The sequence below is a fragment of the Aedes albopictus genome, chromosome 3 (assembly GCF_035046485.1).
Source record: "Aedes albopictus strain Foshan chromosome 3, AalbF5, whole genome shotgun sequence".
NCBI classification, from domain to species: domain Eukaryota; kingdom Metazoa; phylum Arthropoda; class Insecta; order Diptera; family Culicidae; genus Aedes; species Aedes albopictus.
Window position 1 is genome coordinate 420352589 of NC_085138.1, and position 23489 is coordinate 420376077.

At 40.6% G+C, this 23489-nt stretch overlaps 1 protein-coding gene across 1 annotated transcript; it reads left to right on the forward strand.

The window, feature by feature from the left end:
- The first annotated feature begins 618 nt into the window (after positions 1–618).
- On the forward strand, positions 619–23094 carry LOC109410735 (putative helicase MOV-10). Its single transcript, XM_019684250.3, has 4 exons — positions 619–1286; positions 1338–1617; positions 1680–1975; positions 21467–23094. The coding sequence occupies exons 1-4, from the start codon at positions 718–720 to the stop codon at positions 22905–22907; spliced, it is 2586 nt and encodes an 861-aa protein (XP_019539795.2). The 5' UTR covers positions 619–717; the 3' UTR covers positions 22908–23094.
- The last annotated feature ends 395 nt before the right edge of the window (positions 23095–23489 follow it).

The following is a 23489-nucleotide window of genomic DNA, read 5'->3' on the forward strand; positions in this document are numbered from 1 at the left end:
TTAAACCACAGACAAACATACGTAACACTTCGAATATTTTTCGAATCAAATCATAGTCACGGAAACATGTTCGCTTAATGCTAAAAGGGGCTGTCCATAAACCACGTGGTCAATGGGGGGGGGGGGGGGGGGGGGCGTTTTCGGCCAATGATCATTTTGTATGGACACATAAAAAATTTTGTATGGACAAATGACCGCGCGGGGGGGGGGGGGGGCGAGGTGGTTGAAAAGTCCCAAAAAAATGACCACGTGGTTTATGGACAGCCCCAAAGGACTGAGTTTGGCCGACCATCAACTAGGTGGCAGTAGTGGGCAAACGTCAAACTCGAGCAAAAACGATGCGAGCGCCACGGGTGGTCAGTTGGCCAACTATCAAATTTTCAAATAGACCGTTAAATCGGTGAACGATGCAAAATATCAGAGTGTTACGTCTGTTTGTCTGTGCTTAAACCTTCACACATTTCGACCAAGCATTCGACAACTTCGTAGTCGCGAATTTTTGAGCGTGCTTCAGACAAAATGTTAATTTCCGCCCGATGTGTGCAAATGTAAACGAGTGTGTACCAGTGGCGCGCATCGACGAATGTAAACAACTCGCTCGTTTTGCTCTAGGTTTTGCTTACGGCGGAAACCGGTTGTTCCATCCCAAGCCAATTCCGGTAGTTGGTGCTCGTCAATTTCCCTTCCAGTGTTAGTAATATCGAGTGTTTTGGAACGATGGCGCCTAAAAACTCCGCAACAAAACAGGATGACGAACGAAAGTCGCGCCCATCCGAACCTCCTATCAACGGTGGAAAGTGCCCAACCCTGTATCACCGGTGGGACATCAAGTTTGCCGGAACGATTATAGAATCGCTGCAATGCAATAACCAGTTATATCCGCTGAAGGATTGTCCCATTTGTCCCGAGATGTTTGAGAGTGAGCCAACATCATCCGAGAACCAAACATTCCATCTCACCGTGAAGCAAACCCGAGTTTCGACCTTTCAAATTGGCGTCGGAAACCGAAGTGACGTACCGGTCTGGTTGGATTCGGTCCTTGTTTTCGATGCCGACGGAAAGCTTGTGAAAATATTAGTCAAAAAGCCGGTGCTTCTAGGAGCAGCGCTCGAAAAGGGTATCAGCAAGGATATCGTCACAGTCGAAGAGATGGTGCTAACGGTCGGCCGAACCTATCGTGTAATTTTGAAGGGAAAGTCGGGGGATGATAATTCCCAAGAGCACTGTAAGCTGATCATCGAACAGTATCGCCTTACGGAGGATGAGTCGAAGGTTAACAGCAAGAGGTATTTACTGTGGTATGATACCAGTACATATTCTAAATGTTCTCTTTGTAGGACCGAGTTCAATCTGACAAAATTGCGCCCATTTATAATATCGCCATTAGTTTCGGCCATGTACACGAACCACTCCAAGATCGATGATTCATCTATGCAGAAAGATCTTCTGGAACTAATTGAAACGTCCAAGCAGGAGTTTTCGCCGAGCAATTACGGCCAACAAATTGATCTTCTAAATCAAATCGAACTGCATCACCTGCTGCAGGAGTTCGGCAAATACACACTTCAGAAACCAGTCATCCAAGCGACGGAATCTCCGCTGCATTACAACATTTCGGTAAATGATCTAGGATGTACCCTCATAGCACTTACCTATCTACAAAAATATCAATTTTCCAGATTGAACAATTCGCCGTAAGACCGTCCCTGCTGAGTGAAGACGTCAGGGTACAATTCGTCAAAGAAGAAAAGTCCAAAAATGTGTTCGGATATATTTCGAAAATTACCGCGGAGATGATCGTAATCCTCGTGGAAAAGCGAGTTGATATCGATGATGTGACACGAGTCGTGTTCCACGTGGACCGATCCACGTTTCAGCTGGAGCAAACCGCGGTGGTACTGATGAAGGAGCCGCTGGTCGAGCAAATTTGCTTTCCCACGGCAGTTACCGGCGGTCCTGTGGAGGCTATTGACAGGTAAGTCGCATGGATATGTGTGTGACACAATTGGGATTGCACCGTAAGTTAAGGAAATCTGTCCGAACGTCCGGTCACGACCAACGCTCGCCTGATCTCTCTCTCTCTCTATCTGATCCGCCCCATCGTTCTCTCTGTCCCTACGCTCCACCTCTTTTCGTGCCAACCGGATTAGTAGCGAACACCAACTTTGCATGTTTGTTGTCCGGCGTTCTTTCAACATGCCCTCAATCAGAAGAATGTCGGTTCTGTGGTTTCAACTCTGAAACCTCGGAACATCTACTTTGTGAGTGTAGTTTTCTCTTTAAGAAGAGAGAACGTTATTTCGGTGGATGCATCATGCATCCCCGAGATATCTGGTGGAATATAAATGAGCATGAGCATGAGCATGAGCATTGATGACCGCACAATTCGTAGTTGCTACTCCGTGATTGACCAGAGCAATCGAAATTGCACAAGGAACCAATGAATAGGGCTTGGGACTAGCTTACTATTCTCAATGTACACAGTTCGAGAGCTCTCAACTTTAATAAGGTCAATAACGGCGCCGGCCACGTCCTTACGGTCATCGAGGATGGGAGGGAATGTTAGTAAGACAAACGTTGTTAAAAAGACCGCGAATCGCTGCATCTCCACGTTTGTCTCAGGAAGGAATTTTTTGTTAGTAGGGTAAGGTACATTGTCAGTCCGGGAGTCACCTATGGTTGGTGATATGATTTGACAATGGATCAATATACACAAACCGCCGTTAACAATCGACCACTTTTCGACGCAAGAACTAGCCAAAAAGGAAATTCTATCGCGCGTCTCCACTCCACTAGGGAGCAGAGACCTTTAGTCTATTCCACACAGAAATACACTGAACGCGACTCACTTGTCGGCGCCCGGATTTTTTTTCTCGACCGGCGAGCCCGAACTATCATTTTCCACTCTTTTGTGTTAATGCAAAAAAAAAAAATATTTATTATCCACTAAAAGTGTATTGGGAAGTAGCGCCGACGGAAAGCGAAAAATTCGGAACCGGCTCGAGCCACGACGCGTCCACCGCACACTTCGTCCCGTCGTCGGAGCCCCGCAGAGAAGAAAAAATCGCAAAAATCTAACAAAGCAAGCGCGCGAAGCTTTGCTGCTGCCAAACTACCGCACACTACTGACTGCTTGGCATCCCGTCGTCATCGTCGGAGCCCCGCAGGGAAGAAAAAATCGCAAAAATCTAACAAAGCCAGCGCGCGAAGCTTTGCTGCTGCCGAACTACCGCACACTACTGACTGCTTGGCGTCCCGTCGTCGTCGGAGCCCCGCCGAGAGAAGAAAAAAAAAATTGCAAAAATCTAGCAAAGCCAGCGCGCGAAGCTTTGCTGCTGCCGAACTACCGCACACTACTGACTGCTTGGCGTCCCGTCGTCGTCGGAGCCCCGCCGAGAGAAGAAAAAAAAATTGCAAAAATCTAGCAAAGCCAGCGCGCGAAGCTTTGCTGCTGCCGAACTACCGCACACTACTGACTGCTTGGCGTCCCGTCGTCGTCGGAGCCCCGCCGAGAGAAGAAAAAAAAAATTGCAAAAATCTAGCAAAGCCAGCGCGCGAAGCTTTGCTGCTGCCGAACTACCGCACACTACTGACTGCTTGGCGTCCCGTCGTCGTCGTCGGAGCCCCGCCGAGAGAAGAAAAAAAAATTGCAAAAATCTAACAAAGCCAGCGCGCGAAGCTTTGCTGCTGCCGAACTACCGCACACTACTGACTGCTTGGCATCCCGTCGTCGTCGTCGGAGCTCCGCAGAGAAGAAAAAATCGCAAAAATCTTACAAAGCAAGCGCGCGAAGCTTTGCTGCTGCCGAACTACCGCACACTACTGACTGCTTGGCGTCCCGTCGTCGTCGTCGGAGCCCCGCAGAGAAGAAGAAATCGCAAAAATCTAGCAAAGCAAGCGCGCGAAGCTTTGCTGCTGCCGAACTACCGCACAACAAAACTCTTTTGAATATATTGCAAAAACTGGAATATTTCTAAACTTTCCCAATTTTTGTTTTGGTTAATGAAAAAACATTGATTTGACACTTTCACTTCCAAATACTTTAAAAAATCAAGAAAAAACATTCAGGAGTTCAATTAGTAATTCCAATTCCACAGACTGTATGACCGTTAAATTCCATACACAGTTATGAATTTGAACTTGGATGTTTGTATTCTGTGCTGGTGGTGTAGTTATGTTGAGATTTCGAAAGTCTACCCATGATTCTTCCCTCAAATCCTACCAGAATTTCTCCTTTCAATTCATTTCCAGTTTCTCTCAGAGTTTTTCCTCCCGGAGGTCTTTCCAATTTTTTTCCAAAGTTCTTCCAGGAATTTCTCTTAGAAGTTTCGGTAAAGTTCTCCAAGAATTTCGCTAGGATTTTGAGCAGAAGTTCTTCCAGAGACAGTTTTCAGATATTTATTGTGGATTTCCTTGTGAGATTTTGCACGTAGTTTCTCCCGGGATTACATACTTTTAGAGGTTTTCAGAGTTCCTCCTTAAATTTCCTAATTATTTCCTTCTGAGATTAGGCCCAGAACTTTTTTCCGAGATGTCCCAGTTCTCTCAGGATTTCTTTCGTAGTTCCTCTCGAGATTTCTCCAATAATCTGTACAGAGATTTTCGCAAAATTTGGCCGGGTTCTCGAATATTTCTCCGGAAATAGGGGTAGGCGGGGCAATATGGACACCCTAAGGTTTTTGCCAACTTTACCTGGCAAGATGTCAAAAAAGTTTAGTTTTTGATACATGTATCCTTTTAAAGTCTATTTAGCATCTATTGCATAAGAAAGCTCACGAGGAAAAATGATTTATCCACTTCAAAAAATGTTATGAAAAATGTTAGTTTTTCATGACCGTCTTCAAGCATACGGGGCAGAATGGACACCCCCATGGGGCAATATGGACACCATGAGACTTTTACGAATTTCGTACATTATTTACACCTATAAAGTCATTTCATTACAAAACAACTGTTATGGATGAATAATACGCCGAAGTAGTTCATTTTTGTTCAGTTAATTTAAATTCAGGCTGTTTTGGATAAAGCTTCGTTTTTGTCGGCATGTACAGCTGTGCCTAGAAAAACTATTTTCCACTGCTGTCGTTTTTTGACCAATTTGTTTCACCCTATGTCTACTATTGTGAACATTTAACCGAAAATATACTGAAATCGAAGAATTTGGTTGGTTTGTGATTTAGGTTATATTTTTCCCTTGCCGCTTCTTTCAAAAAGGTGATTGTCCATTTTGCCCCGGCAGCAGAAGATATTTCCAAACTTGATTTTTGATATAATAAAGAAGAAAATATAAACATGTTAAGCATGTAGATACAGCAAAACTACTTGCATGTGTTCTAGAAATATCAGGTTTTAATCTACCTGCAATAAATTAATCACTAAATCTTATTTTAGATGGTGTGAAAATTATAATTTCCATGCACAAAAAACGGAGGACGCAACTTTCTTGTGTAAAATCAAGTATAATTTTAATTTCGAATGTTTATTTCCTGAAACTACGTTTTAGACAAATGAACTATATTCTCCATTCATTAAAAGTTCAAAAAAGTTCACATATTTCAAAATATTGAGGGTGTCCATTCTGCCCCGGGTGTCCATAATGCCCCGCCTACCCCTATCTTACAAGAAATCTTGTGAGTTATCTCTGGAGATATTCCGAGAAAAACTCTTTAAAAAAATCCTGCAAGAACTCCGGGAGCAATTTTTGAAGAAATGCTAAAGAGGAGGATCCAGAATTTCGGGATAATTTCTGGTAGAGAATCCGGGAAGAGGTCTGGGAATAATCCAGAGAAAATTTGTAAGAAAATAATCTCAGATGGATCATTGCAAGAAATTATATAATGAACTACAAGGAAAAGCCTTAGCAACTATTCGAAAAAAAAAATGCGGCGTGAACTATATGAGAGACACCAGCCAGCAGTAGCTCCTGCAAAAATCCCAGAAGACTTTCTAAAACATCTTTTAGAAGAAATTTCAGGATAATGTAGAGAAATGCGGGAATAATACAAAAAAATGGAAACTTTAATAAGATTATGATTAAGCCATATAAAGCAGTCGAAAACGCATTGTTTTGAAAACAATGCGTTTTCGACTGCTTTATATGGCTTAATCATAATCTTATTAAAGTTTCCATTTTTTTGTATTATTCCCGCATTTCTCTACAGATAAATTCTGAAAAACTATAAGAGACATCCCAGGATCAACACAGGAAGGAATCTTTCTCTCAGAAGCTTCGAGAGAAATCTCAAAAGAAATCCCGCGAGGACTTATGGGAAATATACCAGCTGAAACTTCTGTAGAAATCCAGAGAGAAACTATAGAAAAAAGCTAAATTTCTTGAAACAATCACAGGAGAGACTTCGGAAGAAATCCCAGAAAAAATTTCTGCAGAAAATTAATGAAAAACTCCTTGAAACCGTTGGAGGAGCTTTAGTAGAAATGCCGAGAATAACACCTTCAAGAGGTATCCCTAGAGAACACTAACCGAAATTCCGCGAAAACAACTACGGTATATGCTGAGAGCTCTTGTGGAGTTCTTGGGATAAATCCTGATAATAAATTTCATTTCTTACACTGGGAAAAAAATCTTAATTCCTTCTATGTGTCCGGGACATGGATTTTTGAAATGGGGGTAAACAAATGTTTTCCATTAGTGCGACTCATATTTTTGATGAGGCACCATACAGCAGCGACTCATACAATTTAGAGCACATACTATTCATGCGCTAATTTGCCTGCGTAATCGGGTATTGGTTGCATATACTTTGGATGTGGTTTGGCACATGGATATTTGCCATTAAGTATGAGGCAATTTTCCTGAGTGTAACCCTCTTATACCCAAATTTTTGATTTTGATCTAAATATCATTTTTCGTCATCTAAAATCGATTTAAACATGTTTTGGAAGATGATTCTTTTTAATTCTCGATTTCGTGAATTTCAGTTTTTGTTTTTTTCTAATTTTTATTTTTTGACATCCCCACAGTTTTATATTTTTCCTGGAAGCCTATTTGGGGTACGGATTTTTTCAGATGAAAACATTTTGAGATTTTATGATTATTGTTAAAATATTTTTATTTTTTTTCATAGAAAATTTTATTTTCCGTGTAATTTTAAGGAAACTAATTTTAGAGTGTATTCGATTCCCTTAAACTACAAAACTAGGATAGAATGATTTGGGAAAAAATAAAAATATGTTATTTGTAGCGGTTCAATACAAAATAAACAATTACTTCTAGAAGGTGACTAAAACATCAATTTTTCAATAATTTTAAAAAAAATGTAAATACGCTTTTAAATACACCAAAAACCATTTTGTGATAGACAAAACAGTCCTAAATATCTGCCAAAAATATAAAAATTTTGATTTTCCACGAAACAACAATTAGAAAAATGCTCAAACTATACTCCGTCTAAAGGTGGGGTTGGATATTAGAGGGTTAAACTAAAAATCCATCGCAAAAGTTTTGGCAACACTGCAACATCGTGCAAGTTTCCACAACAAACACTGTGTGCACGACCTTCTTCTTGTTGCTGTTACTTCGTCTCTCAAGATGGTGCTACGCATTCCACATGAACGAAGCCGAATGGGGTGCTACCGTCAGCCGATTAACAAGTATCGCGTAATCTTACCTTTTTTGCTCTGAATTGGAATTCCCCCTTCTCCAACTATCGAAAAACTTCTACACAAATCGCAAACTAAGCCTATAAAATATCGAATGTTCTGCGAAATATCACTTCGAACGCGTTTTGATTTCTGATTTTTACGAGCACTACGCGGCGCGACACAAGCAGCGAGATATCTGGTGGAATATAAATCCCAAGAAAGTAGTGGCTTTCATTTTGGAAGCTATTCCAGACTGGGGTATAATGCAGGCCTAAAAAAAAAACAATCGCTAGTTCTTAATACTAGTGAGTGTACTAATGTACTGCATAAAGCAACTGGGTCTTACCACAATAGATCAATTAATGGTCGCAGTGGTTGTGTACCCCTACAGGAAAAAAAAAACCCACATTTACCGGAAACCCAGAAGACTCGCCACTGTTCACCAGCTCTTTCACTAACACAACCTAAGCGTGTGAATATTCACATGCAGAGAACTTGGCCAGACTGCAGCGCAGTTTGAAGGGGAATGCACTTGACGCAGTGCGTAGTCGTTTGCTTGTTCCTGCAGCCGTTCTGCACGTTATATTTAGCTATCCTTGAGGCGCTGTATGGTAGACTGGACCTATTAAACCATACGTTGTTGCAGAAAGTCCTTGGGGCTCCAGCGCCGAAACAGGATGGGCTCGAGACTTTGATCGGATATAGCATGGCGGTGCAAAACCTCATCGATCACCTCCTGGAGGTAGGCGGACATCAGGCTCATCCAGGGGGAGCGACCCCAGTCAATACACGATCGCGTATGATGTTGAATAGAATGCAAAAATGGAGGCGACATACGCACACTTTACACGCGATTAATTGGAAGCATATACGCATATGGGCTCCACTTTAGCATCTTATTCAACATTATATAAGACTTTGTGTTTGCTGGGACACTAGTTTTGTCAAGCCGAGCACTAAAAAAAGCCGAAAAAACCAGTAAAACCCGCAAAAGTTCTGCTTTTTTGTTTTTTTTTTTGCCTTTGCAAAACTAGTGTCGTTCTCCCTGGGCTCATCGTAACAATCCGATGTTGTTCGAGTTGGTTAATAAGCTAGCAGCTAACATGATGCTGGACTGGTTGCTGTAGACCCGCATAGAAATTTACCGCACCTAAAACGGTTCGAAAATTAACATTACCATTATTTTTGTTGTCACCTATTTATCATACATTTCGCGTATGGTCTGTTAATTATTGTCGGGCCGCCACCAAACCGGACTTCGCACAATCAAGTCGCGACGCGACCCAACTCGCGACGTTTTTTAATCATGCCAAAAGTAGTGCGCATCCTTCCCGTTGTTGTCAGCAACACAGCGCACTAGATGCGAAACAGTTGCGACACTTGTGGATCAAGAAAATGGCAATTTTTGATTGAATGTCGGTCTTGATTCCAACCGGATAGACAATATGGTAGAACAATATTGCAGGCATTAAGTTCATCATCAACTATTGTCCATTTACTGTTGGGAATTATCCCACTGTGAAGAGACTTTTCCAAACATTAGAAGTACCATAGATGCTGATGTCCATCAACTTTGTCTGGTCTGTCTGGCAGCACAGCATTATCCGAGGTGATCGGTAGCCATGTTTGTTTTCATTAGCTCCTCTGGATTGTTCTGATGTGCTGTTTTCTTTTAATTTAAAGTTATTTGCCAGTTCAAGGATCAAAAAGACGAATCAAATCAAACGAAGGTGTGCGTTCTAATAATCGTATGTGAAGGTAAGTGTTTCATCATATTTCTAGCGCTTCAGTATTTAAGAGCGGAAAATTTACCGATAATATTTATTTCAAAGGTGATCTGAAGGAAGATTCGAATCAAGAGAATTCCGATCATACAGGGATGCTCAGTGCTTACCCCCGCGGCAGGATTCAATATAAAAGCTACAGTTATGATTGTTCCGGACTTCAACATCAAAATCATCGTACTCAATCGACACCTTAAACGACACCTAGAAAGTGTTTCCGAACCAAGTTCCGAACCTTGTTCCGAGCCAATGCAGTGTCTTTCATGCTGAACTTTCATAACAATTTTGTTGATTAAAGATGATCTCTTAACTAACTGGCATTAAAAAAGTAATTCCAAATTGATTATTAATATTAATTGTGTGTTTTTGTTTGTTTTTTTAAATTCAATAAATTTCAAATTATCGGTACCCCCAAACGCACGCTTTATTCATAACGGTTTATTTATTTATTTTTAAATGTAAATTTTGGAAGAGGGAAAAGCCCCCTTGAGTGATTTCCATTTGAAATCTTCCTCAAAAGGGCGCAAAACCTCTATATCTTTTCAAATTAACGTTATAATACTATATATTAAAATTAGGCTCATCCGGAGGAATTCCATGTCGGAGCCGAGATCATTCAAGGAATCCATCTCAACCGAAGGCGAAGCTTGAAGCATCAGTGCGGGCAAAGGAAAACATTCAAAAAACAAGGTATCTGAAAATGAAAAGGCAAGAAAAAAAAACAGCAGAAAGTTTCAAACCGAATAAGAAATATCCATTAAGTATTTATAAATGAGTTTCAAAATTGGAACATTTTTCTGAGCTAAAACATCACGAATAGATATAGGGATAGTTGAACCCAAATTGGATATTCGATCAAAAAATATCTGCCTTGGTAAATTGAACCTTGAACAATTCAAAACAATCAATGTGGTCTATGTCCTCATATGATACGCCACAATAGCAAAGATTAGAGTCATTGATATTGATGCGGTACAAATAACAATTACAAATGTAATGATTGGAAATGAGTCTAGAAAAACAACAAATTAAATTACGCCCAACAGGTAGATGTTTAAACCAAGGAATTTTTTTAACCCTTGGACAAATAGAATAACAATATCGTCCTTGATCACTTAAATTCCAAGAATTTTGCCACTCAATCATAGATGTTTTCTTTAGTTTAGGAAAATGCTCAAAGGGTAAAATTACACGGTTGTAGGTTATTCCACGTAAAACGCCCAATTTTGCCAAATAATCGGCTTGTTCATTGCCATAAATCTTAGAATGAGCTGGAACCCATACAAATTTTATGATGTATCCTTGAGAATATAAATTCAACAATATTTCTTTAATAGTAAATATTAAGCGATGAGTTTTTAAATTAAAGTTAATAGAATCCAAAGCCAATAGCGAACTAAAGCTATCAGAACAAATCATATAAATATTTGGCGCACAAGTTTGAATCAAAGTACAAGCAAAATAAAGAGCTGTCAACTCAGCTACATAAATAGAACAAGGATTATCCAATTTGAAAAAATGTGTTTGAAAATGATTAAACACACCAAAACCTGCTACCTCTCCAATCAAAGAGCCATCAGTAAAATAAATTTGTTCAAGATCAACTCCAGTAAATTTACGATCAAATAACAAGTGGGCAAAATGAATGCGTGAGTAAAAAGGAATAAGTTTTAATTCTTCATACAATGAAAAATCAATACATGGACGAAAAGAGTGAACCTGCATATTGAAATCATAAAATCCAGGTGAGGAATCTGGTAAAATATTTTCAGCAGAACAATAAATAAATGAGCCTAAAATTCTACTAGAGGAATTAATTTGAAATATGGATTTCAGTATTTCAATAATTGGATGATTGTTCGCAAAACATTGTAATAAAAATTTACAATTAATTTCATGAAAACGAATTTTGAGTGGAATTACACCAGCTAAAACTTCAGCGGATTTAGAATGAGTAGAATTCAATAATTTAAGACAAATTTTTAGGCAACGGAATTGAATTTTTTCAAGTTTGACTAAATGAGTTTGAGCGGCACTTCCGAATGCAAAACAACCATATTCCATAACAGAACGAATAGTAGTTTTATAAAGAGAAATTAAATCATTGGGATGGGCCCCCCACCATGTTCCAGTAATCATCCGAAGAAAATTAATTCTTTTTGAACAAATTTGTTGAACATATTGAATATGATTACTCCATCTTAATTTGTAATCAAACCATATGCCCAAATATTTATACTCAAAAACTTGATCAATTTGCTGATTGTTGAAAAACAAATGAATATCAACTGGAGATAGCTTGCGGGTAAATAAAATAAATTTGGTTTTTTGAACTGAGAAAGTAAAACCATTATCATGGGCCCACGAATCAATATTATCTAACGCGCTTTGCATATAGTGCCGAATTACTTCTCTACACTTGCCACTGATAGAAATTGCTTTATCATCAGCAAACTGAATTAAATAACATCCATTAGGAATAACGGATATAATATCTCTGGTGAATAAATTATAAAGAAAAGGACTTAAGCAAGAGCCTTGTGGGAGTCCAAAATAACTGTTACGAATCAATCTAGAGGACCCGTTATGAAAAAAATGCATTATTTTAAAAGAAAAGAGATTACACAAAAAATTTGAAAGAAATAAAGGGATTTTACAATTATTCATCTTTTCAAACAGTAAATCAATTAAAACAGAGTCGTAAGCACCAGAAACATCTAGAAATGTAGTAACTACATCTTGTTTTCTATTGAAAGATAGTTCAATATGAGAGGCCAACAACGCAACACAATCACGAGTTCCGCGACCTTTCCTAAACCCATATTGAGAGGATGAAAAAATGTTATTTTTTTCGGCCCATAATTCAAGACGGTTTAAAATCATTCTTTCCATCAATTTACGAAGGCAAGATAGTAAACTAATTGGTCTTCTACTATCAACTAACGATGGATTTTTTCCAGGCTTTAAAATACTAACTACCTTAATAAAACGCCATTCTAAAGGAAAAATATTTTGTAATAAAAACGAATTATAAAGAGAAAGCAAATGTAACTTCCCATCAATTGGCAAGTTTTTCAACAAAATAAATTTTATGTTGTCAATACCAGGTGCAGTATTATTTGTAATTGACAATGCTAATTCCATTTCTTCAATAGAGAATTCAATGCAAAGTTCAGGAAAATAATTATAAGTTTGATGAGTTTTAAATTTAATAAAGGGAGGAACGAAATCAGGACAAATCTTCGAAGCAAACTTATCAATCCATTCTTCGGAATATTCCGAAATATCAGGGGCAGAAGCATTATAATTTCTCAAATTACGAGCAACAGACCACAACTTAGACAAAGAGGTTTCAGAATCAAGATTTTCGACAAAATTTCTCCAATAATTTCTTTTTTTGAATTTGGTTACTCTAATGAACTGAGCTTCACTTTTACGATATAAAATATAATGCTCCCTGGAACCCGACCGACGAAAAGTTTTGAAAGCCATAGATTTATTCTGCATTGCCACAGTACAATCATTATCCCACCAAAAGGAAGGATTTTTATTTTTAAAGGAATTCAAATTAGGCCGATGCAATTATTATTTTTCTTTTATGTCCGAGACCTCTCATCAGGTACGAGGGGGGGGACAAAAATAAATAAGGAATAAACAAAAAAAAAACTATTGAAAAATTAAAAAAATTACCAACTATTGAAAAAATATTTTTTAACTATTGAAAAATAGTTGCTTGTAAAAAAAACTTCTATTGAAAATGGAGTCATGGGACGCCATGTTTTTTTTTCGCCCCTTCAATATTTTGGGATTTTTGAAGGGGGGGTGACATAAAACAAATTAAATATTTGCATCGGCCATTTTTTGTTTTGAGATTTCTGTAAACAATTTACTAATAATTTTGAAAAACTATTATAATTTTGAACAGGATCAAGTGAGTTATTGAAATTATTCAAACTACAAGAAACTAAATCCGAAAATTTATCCCAATCAACATTTTTAGTCAAATCAGGAATGTGTGGAATTTGACAAGAATGATCTCGAAAAGGACTATGAATACTAATCCAGCTTTTCACGCTAGCCATAATGGCGGATGCCATAAAAATGTTTGACAAGAACTGTGCCCCACGCTGAACTGAAATTGAAGAAAATATTCTCAGCAAGCTGTGCTATCTAAAATTAGCCGTTTTGTTGTTACCTGTCAGACGTGATATTTTTGCTTCCATTTTTTCTTTAAATTCCATAATTTACGATTTTTCTTATTTTAAGGATTACTACATAAGTTTCAGTCAGCGTCCGTATCCGTATTGCGAAAATGTCAGGAGGTCAAGTCGGTGGCATGCGGAGTTATCCACGAAGGCAGTCAGCCACGCACGTTTCTGGGATGTTCCTACGGATGTCGGTAATAACGGTCTTCCGGGACAACGACAGCTTCGGTGGTCGCGTGCAAAGCTTGAGAGGGATCCGCGGACGTTAAAGAATTGCGGACTGACCGCGTTGTTGACGAACCGTGGCAGCGGAGGCTTCAGCGGCCACGTGTGCCGGGGGGGGGGGGAAGTCGTGTGGCGATCAACAATGGCGAGCTACGACTGTGGCTACAGTATCGTGGTAGATGCAGCACTGACCACGGTGTCGGTAGAGAAACGAAAATGGACGCCAGCAGTAGGATGTGCTCCAGGAACTCCACTTACCACCCCGAAGATAAAGGTGGCGCAAAGCGGTGGCAACTGCCCATGGGTGAAAACTTTCGGAACACCACGACTGGCACTGGAGGACACTCAGGCCATTGCTTGGCAGGCTTTCGACCTTGGAGCATGGGGATCGAATCACTAACCAAGCTACAAAGCCTGACAACTTTTACAAATCTTATCCAAAAAAAACTCGCATCGATGTTCGCTATTTGACAGACCTTTCACGAATCCCGTGCACCGTCCGATCTAGCTCCCTGCAGAGCCCCGTTCCGTGGTTGTGCCCCACCATTGGGGTTACCACTTGACGCCATATTGGGCAATTTATAACCGGGGTTCTCAAACCGTATCCCAATGCCAGTCAGCTAATCAGAAAATCGCGAGCTAAACACATTCTCGCTTCAATAAATGTAATTGTAAAAGATATTCATGATTCCATAAGAACGGTCATATGCAAACCCAAGAACGCTTGCAGATGGGCCTTAAGTGGGCTTATGTTCTACTTATCCCGGAAAAATTCCTTAACGTATTAAATACATTCAAGTAATGAGAATAGACATTGCACCGGACCAGGATAGAGTCCCACGCGATCCACGACAGGGCGTAGAGAAACCCATGCTATTATTTTGTTAGAAATGATTAGATGTCTGTTACATAGAAGTGGCTCGAGCGGAGCTTTTCCGGTTTTGATCCTATAATTAAAGATAGCCAATGACATTCAGTGAGCATTTCAGGCCAAACATGTCTAAAGGTCCAATCTGCAGAAGAGAGGCTCTCTTTGGTTTCCCTCTCTTTCGCTAATATCTCAGCTGTTTATTTGTATTATGATTGTCTCCTTGCATTGAACGATAGTCAAAACATTCGTCTTTTGATTTGTACTGCAAAAATAGTTGAAATGTCTATCATTACTTTGCAATAATAGAAAGAGAAAGTGAACCAAGAGAGCCTCTCAAATGCAGATAGGACCTATTGAAATGTTTGGCCTGATTTAGGAGCGAATCTTCTAACTTTCCGATAGAGATTTCAGTTTATGAGTTCACATTCATGAGAAGTTCACGTGTTTTTACGATTCGTAACGGGGTTAAGCATATTCTTTCTCGTTAGGTATTTGGGGCGATTTCAGTTACAATTTTTGAGGGAAAATTCTGGGATTCAAAAGAAAAAATTATGCAACAATGGGGACCGATGAAAATTCACATTTCTTAGTCCAACTCATCAGAATCGTTTGAATGGATAATGCTCCAAAATTATTTCACGGGATCCACATTCAAGCTTAGTTCAATTAAATCTAAAACGAAAAGAAAATAATTAAATGCTACAAAACTGAATTGAAAAACCTTCAGTATCGCCTTTATATTTTTTTTTACAAATCAACGGTTGGTTAGGTGACATCAAAATCAACAAACAAGTTTGGCAAACTCAAGGTTTGCTGAGATTGTTTTCTTCAATTTCAGTTCAGTGCACAGGGCACAGATCTTGTCAAATTTTTTATGGCATCCGCCATTATGGCTAGCGTGGAAAGCTGGATTATAATTGGTAAATGATCACTTCCATTTGGATCATCTATAGTTTTCCAATTAGATTTCAAGGATAAACTATTTGAACAAATAGATAAATCAATACATGAATGATGAGCAGGAGGCGCAGCGACCCTGGTGAAAGACCCATCATTCAAAATAATTAAATTGAGATCATCTATCATGTCCATAATCAGGGAACCCCTGCCATCAGTCCTATCACTACCCCAAGCTAAATTATCTATATATATAAAAATGAATTTCCGTCTGTCTGTCTGTCTGTCTGTCTGTCGGTCTGTCTGTCTGTCTGTCTGACCGCTATGCATTCGGAAACTACTGAACCGATCGATGTGAAATTTTGTATGTGGGTATGTTTGAGGCCGGGGAAGGTTTTTGGCTTGGTGTGAGACCGCTCCGGTCTCTAAAACGGGGGGCTCCCATAGGAATGAACCGGAAATGAGCTGGGAGAGGAGTTCAACACGGTCGCAAACAAATCCAATCTAGAGTGCGGCGCTGAAATGATTGTCATATTTGAAAGGGCTGAAACGAATCGACAACATAACGCTGCTGTTCGATCACCGATCAGCGACTCCTGTGGAGCTGTGCGGCCGGAAGTCTCGCCGGACGGCAAGGTGAGCGGTGTCTGGGCCTGTACTCGGCCGACAGGAAAGCGGGCATTGTAGGAGGGGGGTTGGCCAACAGGGGAAGGAAATCGGTTACGGTAAGTCGCAAAAACTGATCTGGTTTCGCGGGCCGAGCCGTGTGCTGGTCCAACAAAAGAAATCTTATTGGACGCAAATAAGTTTTCATATATGTATGCTCTAAAGAACCATGCAGGATAATTATATTACCTAAGCAGAGTTTTCCCGAAACGCCCACTTAGCTCCTGCAAAGGGCAAGGAGGGGGGGGGGAGGATTCAGAAGGAAACAAATGTTCTTCCGGTGTTGTGGGACCCCTCCTTTCTGTGGAAAGGGAGGCTCCATCATACATGAAACGGACATTTCTGAATGAATAACTCGAGAATTGGGTTTTTAAATTAAGATAAATTTAATGATTTTCTATTTTTAAACAAAAGAGCACCTTTTTCTGAGCCGCTATGATTTTTTTCAGATTTTTAGAACTTTATTTTGGTATCTAAAATCAATTTCAAAGAGATTTTTTGAAATCACCTTTTGACAGCTGGGCAACTGCTTGACAGCTCCGCTCAGTACAAAATGGGACGAGGGGTGATTCGACAAATCGCTCCCATACAAATTTCAAATTGATTTTTAAATAGGTTCCCGGGCACCAAAATTGATGAAAATTTGGATTTCGGCTCAGTTTGGCATGCATATTCAGAATATGGAATTATCTCAACACCTTCTTTGGTGGTGGCCAATTCATCAAGCAAATGAAAACAAATTTGCTACGCGGAGGTTTTAGAAAGCAATAAATGTTCCGATGGTAGAGTGAGACTCCTCCCCCCTCGAAAAGGGGGTTTCCATACAAATGTAACGGAAATTACTGCATAACTTGAGTTTTAGAAGCCAAAACACGTTACTATGGTAGGGTCTTTGGAAAGGGGGGGGCTCCCATTCAAATGCAAACTCGAGAACTAATCAAGCAAATGGAACCATGTTTGACATGTAAAGGGTTTAGAAGCTAAGAAATGCGTTCATGATAACTTGAGACGCCTCCACCTTTTGGAAAGAGGGGGCTGTCAAACAAATGAATCGAAAAATTCTTCATCACTTAAGAGCCAATTAAACAAACCGAACCTAATTTGCCATGTGCAGATTTAAGAGAACAATAAATGTTTTTATGATAGCTTGAGGCCCTTCCCCGCGCTGGAAGGACATATCCTGTACAAATAAATCAACACTTTTCTGAATATTTATAGAACAAATATGAATAATATGAATAATATGAAGACCAAAGTAAATGGAACTAAATTATTAATGTGATGGGTTTTGAAGGCAACACATGTTTGAAAAGTCATGTGCGACCCCCATCTCGCAGGACCCTCCTACTATTCAACCAAAAAAAGTAGGGCGGCTGTACCGGTTATAACACTACCTAAGTAAAACTATTTCTACAAAAATAAGAAGAAAACCTACGAAAGTCAACAATATGTCAAATCATAGCTTAGTTTCCATACTTTAGAGGAAAAATATAGAAACGATATCAAAACTGCCTTTGATATTTATTACGGCGTGTGCCAATGATAGGCACCCTGTACCTGTTATGGATACATTTGTAATTTTGGTTCCACTTCGCACTATTTGCTTGCATTCCTTATGGGACTTGCCATAACTGGTACACTATGGCAAAATAAGGTGCAAAGGAGCCGAAATTTAAAGAAAAATGATTTATTTTTACTATAATTGTAGCAAATGTTGATGTTTTAATGAGCTTTTCCATCTTATGTGAATATGACCTTTTGTTCACATTTTTTTTCGTGTTGATGTGCATCGTTAAATGCTGAAAATCAACTATGGCCAATTTGAGGTACAATAGCCATAACTGGTACACTGAGCCTAACATAACATGAGCAGTAAAAAGCAAAGGAAACCAAATTTTGCATATGGTGGTTTTTGAAGGCTAAAAATGTCCGTAATATCCATCCCTGGAAGGAGAAAAGGAATATTTTGGAAGTGATGTCGGGCCGACGGCTATTAGGCCGAACGTCGTCCAGCCGAATGCACAATGTTCCGAATTAATATTAGGCAGAATGATCATCATGTCCTAATTGTCACAAAGGTTGTTCTTCCTGCTCCTTATACTGCCACTCTTTCTGAGATTATTCCTTCTTTTAATAATAGGCAGTTCTTTCAAGTCACAGTGTTACATTTTTTGTGGCCCAACTCCTGAGAATGACAACAGAAATGTTTTCTTATTTTAATCATAGTTTTTCTTTCGAGTGGCATTGTTGTGTAGCTTATGAAAGTTGAACTGTTAACTCTATGGTAGATTTTCTATTTTAAGGCGAATCTGGAAGCGTTTCCTCACTTTTTGATTTTTGATTTTTTATTAAATAACGAAGCAATATTTTCAAAATCGGGTTTCGTACACAGAGGAAGGATCAAGGTATCTCCTGATTTTTTTTTCAGGTGGAAAATGTTTTTCAGTTTTATGGAAACCATTTTGAAATAAAATTTAAAAAAATATGGTTTTTGAAAAATTGGTAAAAGTTTTACACCTGGAAAAATTCCAGGAGATAGCTCGATCCTTCCTCTAACTGTGTATAAAAACCGATTATAAAAATATTGCTTCATTATTTAATAAAAAATCAAAAACTAAACAAATGAGAAAATGCGTCCAGTTACACTGATAAAAAGTTGGTTAACAACCAAACTGCATCTGAGACGTTTCCTTCTTTTAGAAACAGGTTGTTCTTTTGCATTACACTGTTACAAAAGCATGGATCTTCATATAAAAAACCTTCAAGAGATAAAACTTATTCAGGTAAATAAAACAGGAGCGGTGTGTTTCTCAGGTAATAAGCATGTTCTAATAGAAGTTCGAATTTTTATTAGTCAAGCATATGGGATTATGAAAACAGATGGGAACAAATGTTCCAAATAAAAGAGCCGGTCTTCCAAACGTCTTTACAAAGGAGTTTACATAACATTAGTAGCCATTTAACTAATAAACAAATGAAATGATAAACAAAATTTTTGATGATGATTTTTGAATTCAATTAGTTTACAGGATGACGTGTTTAAAGCATAAACAAAAACATTAGAAAAACTTTGAAACTTAAATTCAAAACCGTCTCAACTAAACCAATATAAACTGTCGTAGTGCAAGAGCCCCAATTGATATGGTCTGTGGTTTTGGTTTATGCGGGGAGGCAACGCTGCGTGGATCCGAACATCCGGGCATTTTCACAGTACATGCCAATGCTAGTGCGAGCGGCAGCTGTCGTCACGTTGCATTAAATACGACCCAAAGCATCAACCACAACAGCAGCAGCGAGGAGCGAGAGGTGGAAAGGACAAGACGTTCTGCGGAGCGTACTCTACGGGAAGCAGCTTTGAAGACGCCGGCGAAGAGCGATCGAGTCCAGTCTGTCTGGTTTGCAAAGATTCAGTACATCGGGTGAAGAATTGTTCCGTGTTCGCCAAGAAGCCTCTGGAAGAACGCTGGAAGCTAACCGGGCAGTTGGGCCTATGCCGAAACTGCTTGAGAATCCATGGGAAACGTCCTTGCAGGATTCCAGGAACATGTGATATCGACGGATGCCAGCTGCGACACCATTCTTTGCTGTACTCGAAGCAGAGAGGAAACGAAAATAATGCGAAGGCTGACTCGAAGGCGGAAGGATCAAATGCGATAACCAACCACCACTCAACGGACAGGGCAGTACGTTTCCAAATCGCAATAATCGGACAGTGGCCGCGTATGCCTTTCATGGATGGACGAGGAGATCGGAAAGGAGTTGGGTGTAACTGGGCAACCACTTCCATTGTGCCTGCAGTGGACTTTCAACGTAAAACGCGTCGAGACGGATTCTAAACAAGTAGCCTTGGAGCTTTATGAAGAGAAGAGGCACTGTAAATCTGCCTTGAAGGACGTGCGCACAGTTCGAAAACTGAACCTATCACAACAATCGCTGCGATATACAGAATTGGCAGCTACTTTCCCGTACGTACCTGAAGGGGTTGCCCATTAGAGGGTATGACAACGCGCTTACGCGAATACTTTTCGGCAATGATAACGCGCACGTCACAGCGATGCTGAAGATGCGGGAAGGTCGGCCCGGAGAACCTATTGCGGCCAAGTCTCGACTGGGGTGGACGGTGTATGGATCGCGGAACGTGAGCATAGTCTATCGTATGGATGTCGCCACGTTTGGAGCAACCTGTTTGCCGTGTTCGACACAGTTTGTTGGAAATAGAAACGCCGAAAAGCACTATACGTGGATGACTATCTCGACAGTGCAGACAATCTCGAGGCAGCGGTGAAGATAGTTTTGGACGTAAACATGTACACTCCCTCGGCGGGTTCCACCTGTGGAATGGTCTGTCAAACTCAGAAGAAGTTCTTGCACGGGTCGGGGAATCCGATACGGCAGCTGAGAGGAGTCTCCAGTTGGACAAGGGCAACTCGACCGAGCGTGCACAGGAAATGTTCTGAAAACCGGAAGAAGGTGTGTTCACCTTTCCGACAACACTGGCACTTGAAACGGATCATCCCACAAAGCGACAAGAGTTACGTGTCCTGATGAGCCCGTTCGATCCTGCCGGGCTGTTATGCTTCTTTCTCGTCCACGGGATGATCCTAATACCTCTGGATGCTGGGGTCGTCGCAGAGTACAGTGAGCTCGTGATGGATCTAAATGGGATCTAAATGACGCGAAATGTGTCACTGTTTCATGGGAAACGCCCATAAACTGTTGATATCGCCTCATCTTTGATCTCTCCTATTTTGACTTTGGAGATTGCAATAACCCTGTCGGCTGACAATCGTTGGAAATAGGACACGAAGTACTAGATTTTTAGTATTGAGCTGAATTTTGCATGGTGAGATGCTAAATTCCCCGTTTTTGCGTGGAAAAGTTTAGCACAACAGCTTGAACCAAGTGTTCCGGAACTGTTCAAGTTGAGAATCACAACTGAACTTGAGATAGACGAAAGGAAAGTGAAGAGAAATTAAAAGAGTTTGAAGCGTGTAGACTTTTAGTTTCCTAGGCAAGCCGTTCTCATCGACGATTTTCCATTACCCTGAGCTGTCGATACTGTCGTATGCCACCTTGAAGCCAATGCATTGAGATCTGATATTTACTGTATTTGTGGAAGATTTTTCGTTGTGGACTGGTCGCCGATAAAGCCGACTTTATAACTTCTTTTTATGCTATTTTCACTTTATTCCCACTACCTTCCTTCTGTTTTCCAGCTTCGAATGGTTCCGTCCGGGCATTACATCCAACAAAGAGCAGATGGTGGCCGTCATGAGCATTGTCAACCAGACTTCGTTCCCAGCCCCGTACATCTTATTCGGGCCTCCGGGCACAGGCAAAACCTCTACCCTGGTGGAAGCCATAGCCCAAGTCTACAAGCTTCGGCCAACTGCAAACATCCTGGTGACGGCCACGTCCAATTTTGCCGCCAATGAACTGACTTGCCGTCTGCTGCAGGTCATCCCGAGCAGCAGCATTTTTCGATACTTTTCGCGTACCAGCGGCAAAAAGATCGACGAAATCAACTGGGATATTGTTGAATTTTCCAACTTGGCTGGAAGTTCGACCGGAAACATCTGCCATGAGGACATCTACGGCTCCCGAGTGGTGGTGACTACCCTAACGATGACCGGAAGACTGGTGCAGGCGCAAATCAATCCCAAGCACTTCAGCTATATATTCATCGATGAATGCGGAAGTGCTAAGGAGATCACCTCGTTGATTCCGATAGCTGGACTTGCCACACATAACCAAGAAATCAACGCCAGCATTGTATTAGCGGGCGATCCCAAACAGCTGGGGCCAGTTTTGCAGTACGAGCTACTCAAGCAAACCGTTCATAGTCAGTCTATGCTCGAACGTTTGATGAACCTTCCCTTGTACGCTCAGGATCCGGAGACGAACGAATACAACGGTAAGGTTGTATCGCAGCTACGTCAGAGTTTTCGCTCTCATGCCAAACTGCTGGAGTTTTGCAACCAGCAATTCTACAACGGGATGCTTCAAGCGAAGGCTCCATACGACATTCAGGAGCGCGCCGTTGGATGGTGGCGTCTGCCAAACCGAAAGTGTCCAATTATTCTGCATCCGGTTGATGGCCAAACGGAACAGGACAAGCACAACTTCAGCTTGTTCAACCGGAAGGAATGTTGGAAGGTCATGTTCTACGTTGGCGATATGCTGAACAAAGGAATTAACGGAAGGTCGGTAACGCAGAGTGACATCGGTATCGTTTCACCCTACGTTCAGCAAGTACGCTATCTGAAGAATTGCTGCAAATCGCGAGATTGGACTGACATCGAAATAGGGTCGGTCGAGCAGTTTCAAGGGAAGGAGAAAGCCATCATGCTTATTTCCACCGTTCGATCTCGGTGCAAAAACGTAGGATTCTTGGCCGATGCCGCGCGGCTAAACGTTATGCTTACCAGGGCGCGATCGCTCATGATTGTGATCGGTAATCCGGAAACGTTGCGGCTGGATCCGTTGTGGGAAAAGTTTATCGAATTCTGCCGCCAAAACGGAGCGATTGCCAGGCCACATGACCGGAAGCCGAAGTTGAACGGGAAAGAAACGAACAGTGATAGTGAGGTAACTGCCTCGACGGGCGAGTCTTTGGCGTCAATGAATTCGCTGATGGCGGCGATTCCAGACGACTGAATCGAGGGAATTAATATGCAGGAACTTCAAGCAACAATCGATAGCTTCTACCGCCTCGACCTAGATCGTCAAATGTAGTTACTGTTGTGAGGTTGTCTTTTTAACATGTAAGCGTTAAGTTCGATGTCATTAAGTAAATCATTATCGTACAGTAATTCTCATATCACTTTCAGCTATCATTCATTAAATTTGGTAATGTATATTGTAAACTTGTGTGAATACAACTTAGAGTGTATTCCACTATCAATAGATGAGCGCGTATGCGTATGCGCAGCTGATTGCGCAACGCTACTGTCAAACGCAAAAGATAAATAAATCGAACCAAGAGGTTCTTTCTGATCGAGTACTCAAGCTAACAACAAGTGTTTTTATTAAAGCTCCCGAGTGAAACCCCAAAGTGTAGTTACCCAGTTCAACCGGGTCCAGCCCAAGTATTTAGTTAAATCAACAAATCCGGTTTACTCTAAGTGGTCATTTAGTTGTTCCTTGTTAACGGAACCCCGGATTTAATAGTGGCGACGAGGTAAAACTTAACGGTGGGCGTTCTACCGTACGAGAGACGCGTGATTTTGGCCTCCCCAA

Coding starts and splice junctions, on each gene's coding strand:
- LOC109410735 (XM_019684250.3), top strand. CDS start 718: ATGGCGCCTAAAAACTCCGCAACAAAACAGGATGACGAACGAAAGTCG. Junction 1,287..1,337: donor TCGAAGGTTAACAGCAAGAG/GTATTTACTGTG, acceptor TTCTCTTTGTAG/GACCGAGTTCAATCTGACAA. Junction 1,976..21,466: donor CCTGTGGAGGCTATTGACAG/GTAAGTCGCATG, acceptor TCTGTTTTCCAG/CTTCGAATGGTTCCGTCCGG.